We start from the raw sequence: 16,459 nt of genomic DNA, 5'->3' as shown, positions 1-16,459 counted from the left end.
AGCCCAGCTGCCTGCTCGCCCGGCCCCTCCTATCCACAGGGGCCCAGACGGAGGGGCCCAGGGACCTGCACAGCCCAGCAAGCCCTGTCAATCCTTCTGACTGGGTAACGGGGGTCAGCTCTCACTCTTCTGGACAGTTAGGGCTTGGCTCATGTAACACCTGATGAAGCCGTCCTCTGGAGCACCGCCAGATCTAGATGCAAAATGCAAGGCAACGTGCAGAGTGGGCCAATGTTGGAAACCAGAAGAAACCCCGAGCTAGAGAAAAGCTGGAGGTGAGCAAAGGCAGAAGAAGGAGAGAGGAGAGCAGATGCGTGGGGGAAGGGCTGGGGTGAGGGAGTGCCGGGTGGGGAGACCAGACAGATGAGGACATGTGGGGAGCAGAGGAGCTGGAAAGATCTCAGAAAAAGCAGAGGGATTCTGGGGATACGCAGGTTACCAAGGCTCTTGCAAAGCTGAGCCAGGAGGGAAATTGGGTTCCTACACACTTGGAAAAGGACTTCTCAGGAAAGCATGGGAGATGAAGAACCCCCATAGCCCAGCCTCTTCTCCCTCTTCTTTCCTTAGTCCTGATGCTGATAACAAGGTAGCAGATAGCAAGGTAGAACCAGTATTATCGCCTCCACCCCACGGTGACAAATAAGGACCTTGGGTATCTCAGAGCCTTGCTCAGGCGCACAGAGCCAGTTAAGGGCAAAGCCTGGATGAAAACCCAGAGAAAGTGGCCCCCAGAGCACAAATCCTTGCCTCATTTCTCCAGCCTCTGTGAACCCTGCAAGCTGGAGGCCCTGTACCTCTTTCTCCATCAGCCTCCCAATACTGCTTTAGCCGTGAATGAGTCAGACACTTGGGAGAGGATGACTGCCTCCCCATCTGCTGGTAAGGGGGCCCAGGCAGCATCCTCCAGGTCTGGGCAGGTCCTGGGGCTGGCGGCTGACGCCACTTCCTCTTCTTGATGCTGCCAGGCAGCCCTCCCTCTGCCAGACACCATGACCCAAGTGCCTTAACCCAATTCCTCCCACTTACTCTCCCTCCAGTATCTTCGGGGTCTAAGGTTTGCTAGGCTCCCCCTTCACTAACCCCAGAGGCATGGTCCATGAGAAGCTAAAAAGTCAACCAGTCTCTAGGGTGTACAAAGTGAGCCCTGGAGCATGGAGGGGAGGAACTCTTGATAGCTCCAGCCCCTGAGCATCTAAGGAAGTCACAGCAGGCTGGGGTGGTGGTGGTGATGGTGGTGGGGGGTGCTGCCTTGGGCCTGGAAGATCCAAGTGGACTCTGCTCTGCGCGCCTCCACCCCACTCTTGGCCTCACAGCTCGGAATGGGCTATAAAACACCCCTGCCTGGACTGAATGGCCCTGCACGTCTAACTCCTGATACCTCACCAGCAAGCACCCATCGCCCTTGCTTCCCACTGTCCCCAGCCACCTCATGGACACATCTTTTTCCAAATGCATAGGAACCCCCAGTTCCCTCCTGGCTCAGTTTTCTGAAAACCTCAGGATCCAGGTTTGCCCAGAACTCCTCTGTGTTTCCTAAGATCCTTCCAACTCTTCTGTCGGCCACTACGTCCTCACCTAATAATCTCCCCACCCAGTACTCTCTCATTCCCCCATCCCAGTTATCCCCACTTCTCACAACTCCCACACACCAAATTCCTATTTTTCGCACCTGATCTCCAATTGCACCAGGTTATCTCCGCTTCAAGGCACTCCCTGTCTCCTCCCGAATCGCCACTCACCCACTTCTATCCTCTCTTCCCTGGAATTTCCCTCCCTAGAATTCGCTAGCCTCAGCCCACAGTACACTTTTGGTACCCCGCCCCCAATTCCCTTCTCCCTCGCCTTCTCCGGACCCCTGGAACTTCTCCCTGCTTTTGGAACCCACCAACCCCATCCCCCACCCCCGGCACAGTCATTACCTCCAGAACTCCTCCACTTCTCCAGGAGCACCCACCCATCCACCCACCCAGAATTCCACTTCACTCCCCAGAACTCCCCTAGTTCTGCTCCCCGAAGAATTCCACTTCTCTCCACAAGTCCCCCGCTTTTTCCTGTCCCCCATAACTCCCGCACTGTTCTCCATCCCCCCGCCGGCACCCCGTTCCATTGCCCCCAGGGCGCTCCCGCCCTCACCTGCTCCGCACCGCTCCGCTCCACTCGTCCAGCTACACAATAGGGGGCGGACCCGCCTCCCAGCCTCGGATGCCCAGAGCGCCGCCCGTCGCCCTGGAGACCGCCAATCCCCCTCCCGCGGCGGCCAATTGGAGCGAGCAGAAGGCGAGGCAAGGCGGGCGCGACCCCCGAGCGGCCTGGGAGTTGTAGTTTCGAGAGAGCAGGACTGGGTGGCACGTGGGCCCGGGTCGCCTCCTGGTGGAGCTCGATACAACGAAGGGTGGAAAGGCCGGTTGGCCGCTTCCCGCCGCAAGCTTGAGGGGCTACGCCGGTCAGGTCCCGGGCTCCCGGGGTCGCAGGAGCCGGCCCTCAGCCGGCTCCTTGCACACCTCCCTTCCTGTGTAAGCCACCTTGGACCCTCTCCCCTCCCCTAACGGGCTTAACCGCAGAAGTGGCAGCTAGGGTTGAAATCTGAGCCTGGGGGCAGGAGCACCAAGCGGGGAGCAGGACTCCCCGCCCTCCTCCCAGGGGACCCACCCCGCTCCTCTGATCTCCTCTCCCATCCCCATTCCCACCTCCACACATTTCTTCTCTGGCTGGACTGGAAATACCTGTCTGCACTGGCGAGCTCCCAAATCTTGCCCAGGCGCCGCCCACAGTGTGCAGAGGGGAAGGCGGCGCTCCCAGCCTGAGGTTTGCCAAGTTAGCTACCAGCACCAGCTACCCAGAGAAACGGGCCCAGAGGGGAGAGACATCCTGGCACGGGAGACTGAGAGAGGAGGAATGAAATAAGTGATCATTTACTGAACCCCTACAGGGAGCCAGATCCTGGACTACATGCTTCATGACTCTTACGTAACCTGTACAGAAACCCTGAGAAGTAGGTATGGCTCTGTTTGACTAATAAGAAAACTGAGGCTCCACGAGGTGCAGTCACCTGCCCAAGACTTCCTGTCTAGCACAGGGCAGAACTGGAATCAGACCCAGCTGGGGCTCCATCACACCCACCCCCTTGGAAACTTCAACAGCAGGCAAAAATACATCTTGCATGTGTGCCCCATAGAGCTTTCTACCTCCTCACCTTGGTGCCGCCTTGGGGATGCAGGGTCATGACACCTTCCCCCCCAGGCTTAAGCAGTCTTAAGTCTGTCCGGGTCTTGCCCTGGAAGCCTTCCCTAAAAGCAGCACTCTGATCTCCCCCCGGGCTGAAGTCCTGCCACTCCAAGTGCACCATTCCCAATCATGGCCTCAACACCAGGAGGGATCCAACAGGTTAGGTCTAACCACGGCTCACACTGAACTCGGAGGGACATCGGTAAGCGGTCCTGAAGAGGTATCTTAGTTCTCTGCCCAGAAATTGACCCTGAGAAGCCTGGAAGAAAACCAGGAATCCTAACCGCCAGACCACCAGGGGCTAGGGGCTAGAGACAAAGTTCCCTGGCTCTTACCTCCATTGAAAGTAAGAATGTTTCAAGGAGGCAAAAACTGTAAAAACAGGTACAAAGTTTTTTTGTTTTTTTTGCGGTCCGCGGGCCTCTCACTGTTGTGGCCTCTCCCGTTGCGGAGCACAGGCTCCGGACGCGCAGGCTCGGCGGCCATGGCTCACGGGCCCAGCCGCTCCGTGGCATGTGGGATGCTTCCCGGACTGGGACACGAACCCGTGTCCCCTGCATCGGCAGGCGGACTCTCAACCACTGCGCCACTAGGGAAGCCCGGTACAAAGTTTATTATTAGAGACACAGCACAAGTGGGAGAGCACACAGAAAAACAGTTTATTTAAGACTGAAGCAAGGTAGAAATATACACCTGGAGAGAAAGGGTATGGGCATCCTCTCTAATGAGGAGGAGAGCAGTGAAGAGGTGATTTAAATCACTTATACAGGACAGTCCTTCTGTGTCTCTGTTTACCTTTGGCCGATTATCTCGATTCTTTTTGCACACCTGACCAGTCCTAGGAACCTCCCCAACATGCATGCACAACTTTTTGCTAAGATGGATCCCACCCCAGAGGCCTGTGTGGGATCCACACTTATTATGGGGTGGTGCCCCCTCCATTTTTGACCCCCAAGGAGCCTTCCTGCACATGTGCAGACAGGGAGGTTTCCCTTGACCTCAGGAGTGGGACCCTTATCTCTTTACTTAAGCAGAGCTCAGCTTCCGCCACTAACTTTGTCCTTGGAGTGTCTGGGTGAGAACAAAGCTTTGGTTTTACTCCACACGACAAACACCAGCTGTCCAGCCCAAGTGCCCATCTATCTCCTACCTCAGGACCAGTATCCCTGCCACATCCTCCCTTCCAGGTGGTCATCCAGCCCCATACATTCTGGGCCAGGAAGTTCACCACCCCTTAGAGTGACTCATTCCATCTTCAGGGACTTTTTTTTTTTTTTGGCTGCACTGGGTCTTCGTTGCTGCACAGGCTTTCTCTAGTTGCAGCGAGCAGGGGCTACTCTTCGGTGCGGTGCGCGGGCTTCTCATTGCGGTGTCTTCTCTTGTTGCGGAGCACGGGCTCTAGGCACGCAGGCTTCAGTAGTTGTGGCTCGCAGGCTCAGTAGTTGTGGCTCATGGGCTCAGTAGTTGTGGCGCACGGGCTTTGTTGCTTCGCAGCATGTGGGATCTTCCCAGACCAGGGCTTGAACCCGTGTCCCCTGCATTGGCAGGTGGATTCTTAACCACTGCGCCCCAGGGAAACCCCATCTTCAGGGACTTTGACTACTGGAAAGTTCTTCCAGGTGTAAACATCTGGGTGCTTTTTGCCACAGCCTGAGATGAAAATAGGGGGATGGGAAGTGAGGGAGGAGGCAGGAGCAGTGGCCTGATCTCTCCCACAATCCCTTCAGCACATTTTCCCAAAGTGGCTGCTTCCAATGTTACAATGTAACAGATTGACCTAACAGTGCTGACACTCTAATGAAAACATGTCAGTGGACACAGCATGGAAGCAAGGCCAGGCAGAATGCCTAGGAAATATGGTCGAAGAGCGCAACCTGTTTTACATCTTGGCCCCTCACCAACTAGTGGGAAAGATCTCCCTTCCCCATGTTAGAATCAGCTCCATCTCTGGTTCAAAGGTTTCATTTCTGCTGTCTCCAGTGTTTTCTTGAAGATAAGTTAAACTCTTTTGGACATTAAAATAACTTTTTGTAAAATTGGGATTTAAAATGATTTTCAATTTTTTTAAGTTTATAATATGGTCATTTTTTTTTTCTGGAAGTTTATTTTGTGTTTTATTATTACTGTCATTTTGCTCTGATTCAGATGCATCTTGTTGGCTTTTTGGTAAGAAAAGGAACCTAACCCTAACTTGTTCCCTCACCATGCCAGGAGTTAAAGTCGGTAAAATTAGTCCCTGAGGCTCAAAACTAAAGATTTTCCTCTAGGTTGTCCTGGATCTGTAATCATCACGCTCTGGTATAGTGTATTCAATCTGCTAGGATTCTACCTAGCATCATTCTACCAAAGCTTCAGCCAGCCCACGTATTTTCAACTTGTTGACAAGAAGATCAGACAATGTTGTCAATTACAGGGACTTTGCTGACCACATGCTAGGAGCACTGGTCCTGTCACCTGATCAGAAAAGAGGTATCGTTCCTCACTGATTGTCCTTTGGCTGTTGGCGTGCCTATCTGCTGACCCAACGAGACTCTAGCTCCATGAGTGTGTGGAGTTGGTCTTGTTCGTCCTTGAATTCCTCCCCAGCCCTTAGCCTATCAGAGGGGCCCTGCCTACCTCTCCAGACTCATTTGTCACTTACCCCTTCATCACAGGGCAGCACATGTGGCCCCATAGTCCCTAGAATTCATGGTGCTTGTTCACTTATCAGTGGCTTCCCACTTATCGTCTGTCTAGCTAGAATGTCCTTCTCTCCCTTCCCTGAACTCACTGCTAATCACAGGTCAAAATTCTGTTTACCTCTTCCCTCCAGGACACCATCAACGACTCCTCCCACCACGCCCTCAACTTCACCCATAGCCCTTGTCACAGCTCGTTGTAATTATATCTTACACACCCCACAAAGAGTTCCTTGAGGGCAGACAGTGTCTTTTCCGCCTCTCCACGGCTAGCCCAATGCCTGGCACGTCAATGCTCAAATATTATCCTCCTCCCCTCAGTTTGCTTTTCACCTATTTCCAAACAGCAAACTTTGCAAAAGGCAAAGTGCTGTCGGGTGATTATTATCCTGGCTTCCTGCAGAGGAAGGGGCCTGGGTCTCTCTGAGCTTATATTCCACCTTCTTGAGGGTTTGAGCCTTCCTCTTCCAGGTGCTCTGGACTGGTTGAGGACCTCAGCCTTTCTCTGTCCAGAGACTGGGTGTGAGAAGGTATTTTGCCAAATTCCAGGGAGGGCCCTGGGCCAGCCATACAGTGACATTCATTCCCTTATTGACTTCCTGGGCCAGACTCTGAAATAGATAAGAAAAGACCTGCCCCTGTGTGTGCAAGATGGCTGTTGGCCTTTTCCACTCAGTCTCCAGAAAGGTATTAAAGGAATGAGAGGAGTTGGGTGCTGCAGGCTTGGTCCTAGAACTTCGTGCGTTTCTGGAGGTGGGCCTCCTCAGCCCAAAGGGCGGCACAGAGAACCAGCCTCAGGCCAGGGACTGCCTTCCAGCAGGACAAGGACTCAGGCCTTCAGGGAGTAGAGTGGATCGGTTACTATTCTTAGGAGCTCTTTGGGGACAGGTTTCCCAACCTCATCACGTCCTTCCCAAGCCCTACAGGGTTCCATCTGCTGCCCAGAAACCTAGACAGGAAGCCCCTGCTTACCTCCTGGCCCTGCTTCCTTTCCAGCCCTGGAGACCCTGACTCTTGGTTTCCACCATACCCCTGGCTGGAGTGTCCCAGTGGAGCCCCCCTCCTGGAGTGTCCCAGTGCCTGGTCCATGTGTCCTGTTTTCCCTAAAGCCATCCTTGGTCCCCGTGGTTCCCCAGTGCGTCCCACTGCCCCTTCACAGCCTCAGTGTTCCTTTTCTTGGGAAACACTTTGGAGGTCAGCATCCTTCTTACTGAGAGGGGAAAGCCAGATGCAGAGAGACGTCTGGCATGGCTTCTGCCACATGGCTCTGTCTCTACCCCTCAGACCCTCTTCTAAAATCCCCCGGGGTTACCGGCCCCTCCCGCCCCTGTGGGAGCCAAGGCGTTCACTTAGCCCTGTCTCTGTAAGAGCGCCAGTCAGTTGCACCTGTGCCTGCCTCTCCTTCAAAGCGCGTGTTCCTGGTGGAAAGGGACGGTGCCCCCATGGACATCTGCTGGGCAAAGTGTCCCAAGCCAGAGACCAGTGGCAGAGCACAGCCCATATCTCTTGAGATCTCACCCAGTGATCTCCCTACCGTATCCTACACACCACCCTCCTCCAGGTCACTCACTCCCTAGGCATGTCCTGTGAGTTGAGTGGCTTTCCATTCCCTCCCCAATTCACCCCCCCTCCCCACCCGGCCACAGCAGCCACATTAAGTAACATCTACAAGATCTGATGTGGGGAGAATGACCAAGACTTAATCAGAGGGTGAGGAATTCGGACTGATCCCTGGACTTGGGAAAGAGAAAGAACATATAAACTTAAAGGCTTCTGTGGGGGGCACAGGTAATGTATGTGTAGGGGGTGGGCATTAACCCAGGACAAGAGTCCAGAGAGAAGGTGTAAGGCCTGGAAGTCTATGGAGAAGGGACAGACAGGACAGTAACACCAACCACAAACAGAGGTCAAGGGCAGACCTCTGCTATTAATCCGGCTGAGTTGCCATCTCTGTGGGGCAGGTACCAGAGCCCCAGAGAAGCTGGCACCAGGGAGATGACCGAAAGGTCAGAGTAGAAAGGTCAGACCCAGAGCAGGACTGCACTGGGGTGCTTCAGAGCGCCCGTGCCGGACAGCCGCTAGACTGGGGTGGGGTGGGGTGGGTGGGAGTAGCTAAGGGCAGGGCAGAAGGAGGGTGTGAGAGCAGAAAGATTGGCAGGAATAACACCGCTCTTAAGTAGCGTTCTCATTGCCTGAAATCTCCCATTCGGGAGTCACAGCTTCTATTAGGTTAAAAGGAATCTCCCACTTTTCTTATTGAAGTGTAAATGTTATGTGTGTTGGTGGGGAATGGGTTAGGCATGAATAATAACATACCAACACTTCATTGTGAGCGGGTCTTTTAGACTCACTTTCCTTCCCAAAGGCAGGTGAGGGAAGCACGTGGGGTTGGAAGAGGGTAACTGGAATGGAAGAAATGCAGGAAAGCAGGTTCTGCCAGAGTCACCCAGGGAAGGACCAAACAGCTCCTCCCGAGTGAGGTCACCTAATTTGACTTTATTGCCAGACAATCTTCCCTCGGGGAGCATGGCCCTTGGGACACCCACCCTTTGGCCCCCTGGGAAGAGATGAGTCTGGGAAGGAGAGGAAGGTCTCCCTTGGGGCTGGGAAGAAACAATGCTCAGGGCAGGGGTCCCCAGGGGGCCGTCAGGCCAGGCTGGGGCCAGGCTTCCCCTTCTTTCTCGGTCTCATTCTGTTTCTCCTGAGTTTCTTCATTCTTGGCATTTTGCATCTTGTCTGGACTCGGATGAGCCAGAGCCCCACAGCAAGAATTACAAAAAGCAAGAGGATGAGCAATGCCTTGGCCAGGAGACAGAAGGAAGTGGAAGACTTCTCCAAAGGGTAGCCAATATCTGGGACAGAAGAAGGCAAAGAGAGAGGGGCTCACCAGAGGGAAGGCCTGGATTAGGGGGCAGACACCTACCCCAAATTCCACACAGGGGGTCTCAAGTTCACAGTCTGTTGATGTTCCTTGGCAAGTATCCCAGGAAATGTATATTCTATTCACAGAATTTCAGGGGCTGGGGTCTGAGGAGTAATCTCAACCTGAGTAAGAGACTAGAAGGGACCTTTGGAAGCTGGGAGGACTAGGAAGGAGCACAGGGAAAGTGGGGGGCCCCTCCCCAATCCAGGGGTCAAGTCTCCACGGGAGTAGTTAGGTCTAGATTCCATGTACTCTCCTGGGGAGAAGGGAGGGAGGGAGCGGGTAGACTTGAGGCCCTGTGGTCGCTCAGGGGCTGTCTCTGGGGCCCTGGTACCTGCACAGAAGGGCCCAGCAGGGATGAGATGAGAACTGACGTCGCTGATGGGGTTGTTTGCCCTGCATGTGTAGGAGACAGACTTTTCCCCGGGCCTCCAGGACATGCTAAGGACAGGGCCTTCATGGGCTGTGTCAGCGCCGTCCTCCCAGGATATCCAGCAGTAGGTCACATCCAGGCCTGCCTCCCTGTGGATCATGTCAAGGACATATTACAGTACCTTCTTCCCCAGAGATCTCAAAGTTCACAGCCATGTGAGGCTATGACAGCCATCCTAGATGAAGGAGAAACACAAAGACCCTCTAAGTAATCAGGGGTTGGGTCTGTTTTCCTAAGCTCTTCAACACTGGGGTATGGACGCTGCCCACTGAGACCTGCTTCACTTAACAAACAAGCCAAACTAACAGCACCTAGCCACCATCAAACCTATTGTTCCAGAGTCCCCAGGGCAGCGGCCAAGCAGACAGAGCTGCCTTTGGCATCTTCTACCTCCCCTTTATGACTTGCCTTCTCTCTCTTACCTTGGCACCCCACCTTCTTTCAGACTCTGTCCTGCCTCCTTGATCTTAGAAAATATTATCACACCTCCCAGGGGCATTTATAGTTTAATCAGTGCCCCTGCAAGATTCAAGGTAGAAAATCAGTCAATGGACTTCCCTGGTGCCACAGTGGTTAAGAATCCACCTGCCAATGCAGGGGACACAGGTTCAATCCCTGGTCCGGGAAGATCCCACATGCCGCGGAGCAGCTAAGCCCGGGAGTCACAACTACTGAAGCCTACACACCTAGAGCCCGAGCTCCGCAGCAAAAGAAGCCTCTACTCGCTGCAACTAGAGAAAGCCCACACGCAGCAATGAAGGCCCAACGCAGCCAAAAATAGATTAATTAATTAATGAAAAAAGAAAAAGAAAATCAGTCAATGTCACAGGCACTAAGAGGAAATTTGGGGTCAAGTAGGGAGGAGACCCTGATTAGTAGCCCTCAAATCACACAGGAGGACAAAAGGCTCAAGAATGGAGGTGGCATTCATGCCCAGGATGCAGAATCTCGCTGGGAGAGAAAGGCTCCCTAGACGTCTGTAAACGAAACCCCTGACCCGTCTCACTGCGTTGGGCACATCCACAGGAACAGCCTCAGTCCAGGGTCTTGCTACTCCAGGTCACTTTACCTGCAGTGCAGATACTGGGGTCAGACACACTGGAGGCAGACTGCCTTCCCATCCCAGACCCTCAAGCCATAACCCCGAGTCCTAAGACCCCTGATCCTTTGTGTGAGAAGTTCAGGAGAGCCAGAAAAAGCAGCTTTATGGTTCCCAGTAAACTCACGGGACACACAAAGATTGTAGTGCTGCATGGTGGAGATCTGGGACGCCCTCAGGTTGACTTGAGCTTGGTAAGGCCCCGAGTTCTCCCAGCTCAGATTGCTGATGTGCAGGTAGTAGGTGGGCTCCAGGAAGCTCACTCAGCCCTCATAGCGAGGGTTGGTCACCATGATGGTAGCCGGATGTCCCTCTTCCCCTGGCATCACAGTGGCAAGGCTTATGTGGGAGGACCAGATGATGTTCTCAACCTCTTCATCCAATGGTATTTCCGGGGGAGACTGATGGACTCCTGAAGGACTGCAACAATTTCCTCGGGATCCACGCCATCTCCAGAGTCCCCTTCGGCTGCAGATAAAGAAAGAAAAGATGGAAACAACACAGCTGGTGTCTCTAGGCTGCTGAGACTGGCAGCAGGGCTGTGGTCTCAATCTCAGTTGAGTATTTTCTAGGACCCGCACTCAACCTTGCCCTCCATTTGCCTCTTCTGGCTCTAGCTTTTTGCTGCACCTGACTTGAGCACCTACCAGGGCTCGGCTTCCATCTGTGCCCCACCCTCCAAATTTTCTCTTCTCCATTCGCTGTCCTTCCATATCCCCAGAAGGGATATGGGGCTGCTTCCCCTTCCATATCCCCAGGTTTCCTCATCTCTTGGTCCTGCACTGAAGCCACACCCTAGTCCTCTTTACTCCAGAAGAGCTGAAGCATTTGGTCCCAAAGGTGGTGACTTGCTAGCCCAAGACCCAGCAGGAGAACAGAGGGGGAAAGAGATACTCCTGTCCTGGAGCTAGCAGTCTGTCTCACCTTCCTGGAACAGCAAGAGCAGGAGCAGCCATGGAAGGGCCCCCATGTCCACAGCCCTGTGTCCCGGTGTGCTCCAGGTGTGACTTGGTCAGCCCCGAAGGCTGTGAAGAAGACAAGCTGCCAGGATGCTGCGAGAGACAGAGTGACCAACTGACAGTCCTGAGGAGAGGGAAATGACTCTCACCCTATGTAGCAGCCCTCTAACTTCCTCCATCTCACTAAGCCCCTCCGTGTCCACCTTGGGAAGAGTTCTCTCTCTGAGCCTGATTGGCAAGATGGTTTACCCACTGCCTCATGTTTCCTGTCCCTCAAACTCAGCTGAAATCCCACTTCCTAAATGAAGCCTTCCTAGATCCCTACTCTCTGTACTCCCAGACTTCCCAGACATAGCACTTTCCCCAAGTTCTTTGAACACTTTCTATCCAGCCCTATCATTTGGCTTTCAGGATGCTCTGCCTCGGGTCTCCCTTAGCAGTTCCTATGTTGCTGTGATCATATGACCATAAAAACATCTTTATCTCCCCAGGCAGACTCTATCTTTTGGGACATCTCTGTATGTTCTACGGATGCTGGTCCCCATGGAGAAATGATATTTAAGCTGAGACCTCAAGGATGAGTAAGATCTGCTAAGTGAAGAAGAGAATGAAGGAGATACTTCTTAAACTTCAATTTATACAATTATCAAACCCCAGGGGCTGGGTTTTTTGAAAAGGTACATCAGGTCTCAGTCTGAGTATGAAAACTTTTTAACGTAAAATCATTTAAAAAATAATATTAAAGCAAGGAAGAAAAAATTCAGTTGAAGGTTTCAGCACATGAGTTAGGTTCTCTGAGAATCAGATACTGGAATTAGGAGTGAAAGAGGTTTAGGATTTCTCTGGTGGTGCAGTGGTTACGCATCCACCTGCCAATGCAGGGGACACGGGTTCGAGCCCTGGTCTGGGAAGATCCCACGTGCTGCGGAGCAACTAAGCCCGTGTGCCACAACTACTGAGCCCACGTGTCACAACTACTGAAGCCCACACTCTGAGCCTGTGAGCCACAACTACTGAGCCTGCGAGCCACAACTACTGAAGCCTGCGCACCTAGACCCTCTGCTCCACAACAAAGAGAAGCCACCACAATGAAAAGCCTGCGCACCACAACGAAGAGTAGCCCCTGCTCTCGCAACTAGAGAAAGCCCATGAGCAGCAACAATGACCCAACACAGTCCAAAAAAAAATAATTAATTAATTAATTTTTTTAAAAACAGAAAGAGGTTTAATGTGTGTGTGGGAGGGAGTGTGGGGGGTAAAGCCTGTAAAAGATAAAAGGGAAAGGAAGCAGAAATGCGCAAGGAGAGCCCGGGACCATGATGCTGAGCAGACAGTCTCCGCTAATTCAGCAGGGAGCTCTGCAGCGGAGCTCCCGCACCCTCACTGTGTGCAGTCATTGGCTAAGGCTGCCCAGGAAGTGCATGGGTGCTGCAGGTGCTGCAGATGGAGGCTGCCAGTTAACTGCATCCCTCACAGCTGAAGACAGGTTCTCTCTTGAAAGGAGATCCAGGGGCACCTTCATGGCTGCTGCAGTGAATATGCTGATCAGACAAAAGGTGACTGTGTGCAGATTGATTAAACTTGTCTCCATAAACAGTACATTATACTTATTGAGCAGAGGGAAATAATTTGCATCACTCCCTCCCCAGCCCCTACCCCACCCTCACTAAGCCCTTTCCAGTCCAGTGTGGAGAAAGCCCTTCTCCAAACATGATTTTCAAGTGGTCTGGAAATCTGATTTTTTATTCTGGCTCATGGATTGCGACCCAAATGCAACTCCATTTCCGTCTCTCACTGCCTCTTCAATCTTATTCAGTGGGGTGGTCTTCCCCTGAGGTTTCTGCTCTCAGTTCAGAAATGAGAACTTCTGTCCCATGTATTGGGTTGGCCCAAAAGTTCCTTCCATTTTTAACTAAAAATAAAAGACATATTTTTCATTTTCACCAAGAACTTTATTGAACAACATATTCACCAGTTTGTTCCACTGCCTTATGCCATTTTTCAGGCAACTTCATAATTCCATCTTCTCAAAACTTTTTATCTTTTTGAGCAAAGAACTGTTCCAGAAGACTTTTACAGTCTTCTGGGGAATTAAAATTTTTTCCATTAAGAGAATTTTGTAAAGGCCAAAATAAATGGAAATCCGAAGGTGCAATGTCTGGTGAATACGGAGGATGAATCAGAACTTCCCAGCCAGGCTGTAACGGTTATTGCCTGGTCATCATGAAACATGCAGTCTTGCGTTATCCTGATGGAAGTTTATGCGTTTTCTGTTGACTAATTCCAGATGCTTTCATCAAGTGCTTCTTTCAGTTAGTCTAATCCAGATCAGTACTTTTTGGAATTAATTGTTTGGTTTTCCAGAAGGAGCTCATAACAGAGGACTCCCTTCCAATCCCACCATATACACAACATCACCTGCTTTGGATGAAGACCAGCCTTTGGTGTGGTTGGTGCTGGTTCATTTCTCTTGCCCCACGATCTCTTCTGCTCCACATTACTGTACGGTATCCACTTTTCATTGTCCGTCACAATCTGTTTTAAAAATGGGACGTTTTTGTTACTTGAGAATCACATGTGGAAATATGGTCGAGAAGGTTTTTCTCGCTTAACTTATGTGGAACACAAACATCAAAGCGATGAACGTAACCAAGCTGGTGCAAATGATTCCCAATGTTTGATTTGGATATTTTAAGTATGTCGGCTATCTCCCGCGTGGTATAACGTTGACTGTTCTCAATTAATGTTTTGATTTGATCGCTATCAACTTCAACTAGTCTACCCGACCGTGGAGCATCGTCCAGCGAGAAACCTCCAGCATGAAAATCCAAAAACCGCTTTTTACATTTTCGATCAGTCACAGCACCTTCTCCATACACTGCACAAATCTTTTTTTGGTAGAAAGGTTTCTACCTTTCTTGAAATAATAAAGGATAATATACCAGAAATGTTGCTTTTTTCTTCCATCTTCAATATTAAAATGAAATAATAATAATATTCTTTCTTTCTTGAAATAATAAAGGATAATATTATCCTTTATTATTAAAGGTATATAAAGGATAATATACCAAAAATGTTGCTTTTTTCTTCCATCTTCAATATTAAAATGGCTACACAAAAATTCACAAATATTCATAAGATTTTTTTAAATGCACGCTGAAATGACAGCTGTCACAACTGAATCTAACAAAATTGTTTCAAATGAAGTTAAAGACAACTAAGCGCTACTACAACCATCTTACGGAAAAAAAAAAAAAAAAAAAAAACGAAATTTTTGGCCAAGGCAATAATATACCAAATTCCAAACTTAAACAGAATCAAGCAATCTCCCCTTGCCCTGGCTTGCGTCTGTTTCAGGCTGGAAGCTTACAGCAGGGCAATGGGGGAGGTCCTGCTCTCTGCTCAGCTTCCCCCTTCCTCCTTCTCCCCTCAGCTTGCCTCCCCAGTTCATGTTCCCCCTCCCCAGGAGGGTGGAGAGCTGGTAGAATTGTTCTTATCTGGCTGAGTGGCTTTGCGCTCTACGGGTCTGGCAGATGGTTAAGATGAACTCTTCTGAGGAGCAGTTTCGTGGGTTTTTACAGGTTTCTGCTGGTTCTTTCTCTCCTACTCTTGACCCAGGAAGGATGCATCTCTCTTCTGGGTGGTCCTTTTTTTTTTTTTTTTTTTTTTTGCGGTACACGGGCCTCTCACTGCTGTACTGCTGTGGCCTCTCCCATTGCAGAGCACAGGCTCCGGACGCGCAGGCTCAGCGGCCATGGCTCACAGGCCCAGCCGCTCCACGGCATGTGGGATCTTCCCGGACCGGGGCACGAACCCGTGTCCTCACCACTGCACCACCAGGGAAGCCCCTGGGTGGTCCTCTGAAAGTCCTTCCTCAGCTCCTGGACACCTGGCTGCACGTCTCATCTCCACCCCTCCAACTGTTCCCACTGTATGGTACCCAGGCCAACCAAACAGGCTGTGTCTCATAGGTGGTCCTCGGTTGCCCTCCAAAAACATTCCTGGCCCCTGACAGATTCCGAGATCTACAGCACATCGCCACACTCCTGGCTGCCTCGTGGGAGTCCCATCTCAGTCCACAGTTGTTTTTAATTCTCCGAGCCCTGATTTAGGCTCCGGTCCCCTTACTCTCACCTGCAGGCACACGCGCTCTCTCTGAAGTCCCCTCAGACATAAAATCATCTATCCTTTGAGGGATAAGGTGGGGACTGACAATAAAATAACAGTTATTTCTAAAGAACTCTCTTTCTGGAATTCCGTGGTGGTACAGTGGTTAGGACTCTGTGCTTCCACTGCAGGGGGCACGGGTTTGATCCCTGGTCAGGGAACTAAGATCCCACAAGCTGCGTGGCACAGCCAAAAAAAAAGAGAGAGAGAGAAAAGAAATCTCTTTCCAATCTCCCTCTCTCAACTCTCCATCCATGGATGAGGGGGTTCCAGGAGAAGTGACACAGGTTCTCCTTCATTCTGGTTGCAAATTTCACAGGGGGAGGTCTCCCTCACGCTGCCTTTGATCTCTCCATTCCTGTCCCATAGACACCTCCATGGAACCACGGCAGGGAGAGTTCCAGTTAACACATAGGGTCCCCTTACCACAGCCTATGACCCAGCTGACTTCTGCAGTGCTGTGGTGGACAGTTTCACGACTGTGCCCCTCCACCCTGAAGTTTGCACCTCTGCTTTTCTGCTTCAGGGCTATCTCTGCAGCAATGGAAGGGCATCAGCCCGGGTGCAGTGCAGCCGGAAAGCGTAGGGAGTGTACAGACCCCAGAGGCAACCGCTGGATCCCATAGAGTGCTGCGTTGGTGGATAAATGCCCCAGCCTCCCTGACCTTCCATGGGATAATTCTGGGGCTTGTTCTCCAGAGTTCTTCAGCAGACTGAGCCCGGTTGTCCACACCTTTTATGGGCTTTCCTCCCTTCCGCATCTCACGTTCCTCATTCATTTATGTTGGCTTCCTGGATCATCTCCCAGAAAATACTACCTCTACCCAAGTTCTTGTCAAAGGCCCTGCTTTGGGAGGAACCTAGATTAAGATACTATTATATATGATAAAGTAGTTCAGCCAGTCAAAGTTAGATGCCCTGTCTCCTCTGCCTGGGTCTTTAGGGGGCAAATAAGTTAATGAGAAATGAGTCTCG

General features: G+C 51.5%; 1 protein-coding gene across 1 annotated transcript; it reads right to left on the bottom strand.

Annotated features, from left to right (window-relative positions):
* Positions 1–8,549: 8,549 nt before the first annotated feature.
* Positions 8,550–11,328, bottom strand: SLAMF9 (SLAM family member 9; the record flags this gene model as incomplete). Its single annotated transcript, XM_082671301.1, is given in 9 exon segments — positions 8,550–8,755; positions 9,161–9,361; positions 9,364–9,378; positions 9,381–9,420; positions 9,424–9,434; positions 10,486–10,621; positions 10,625–10,752; positions 10,755–10,826; positions 11,283–11,328. Coding segments are annotated over 9 exon segments (855 nt in total).
* Positions 11,329–16,459: the final 5,131 nt, after the last annotated feature.

This window comes from Grampus griseus (assembly GCF_964374135.1).
Source record: "Grampus griseus genome assembly, chromosome: 1".
Lineage (NCBI taxonomy): Eukaryota > Metazoa > Chordata > Mammalia > Artiodactyla > Delphinidae > Grampus > Grampus griseus.
The sequence above is the reverse complement of the archived record's forward strand: the minus strand, read 5'-3'. Positions and strand labels throughout refer to the sequence as shown.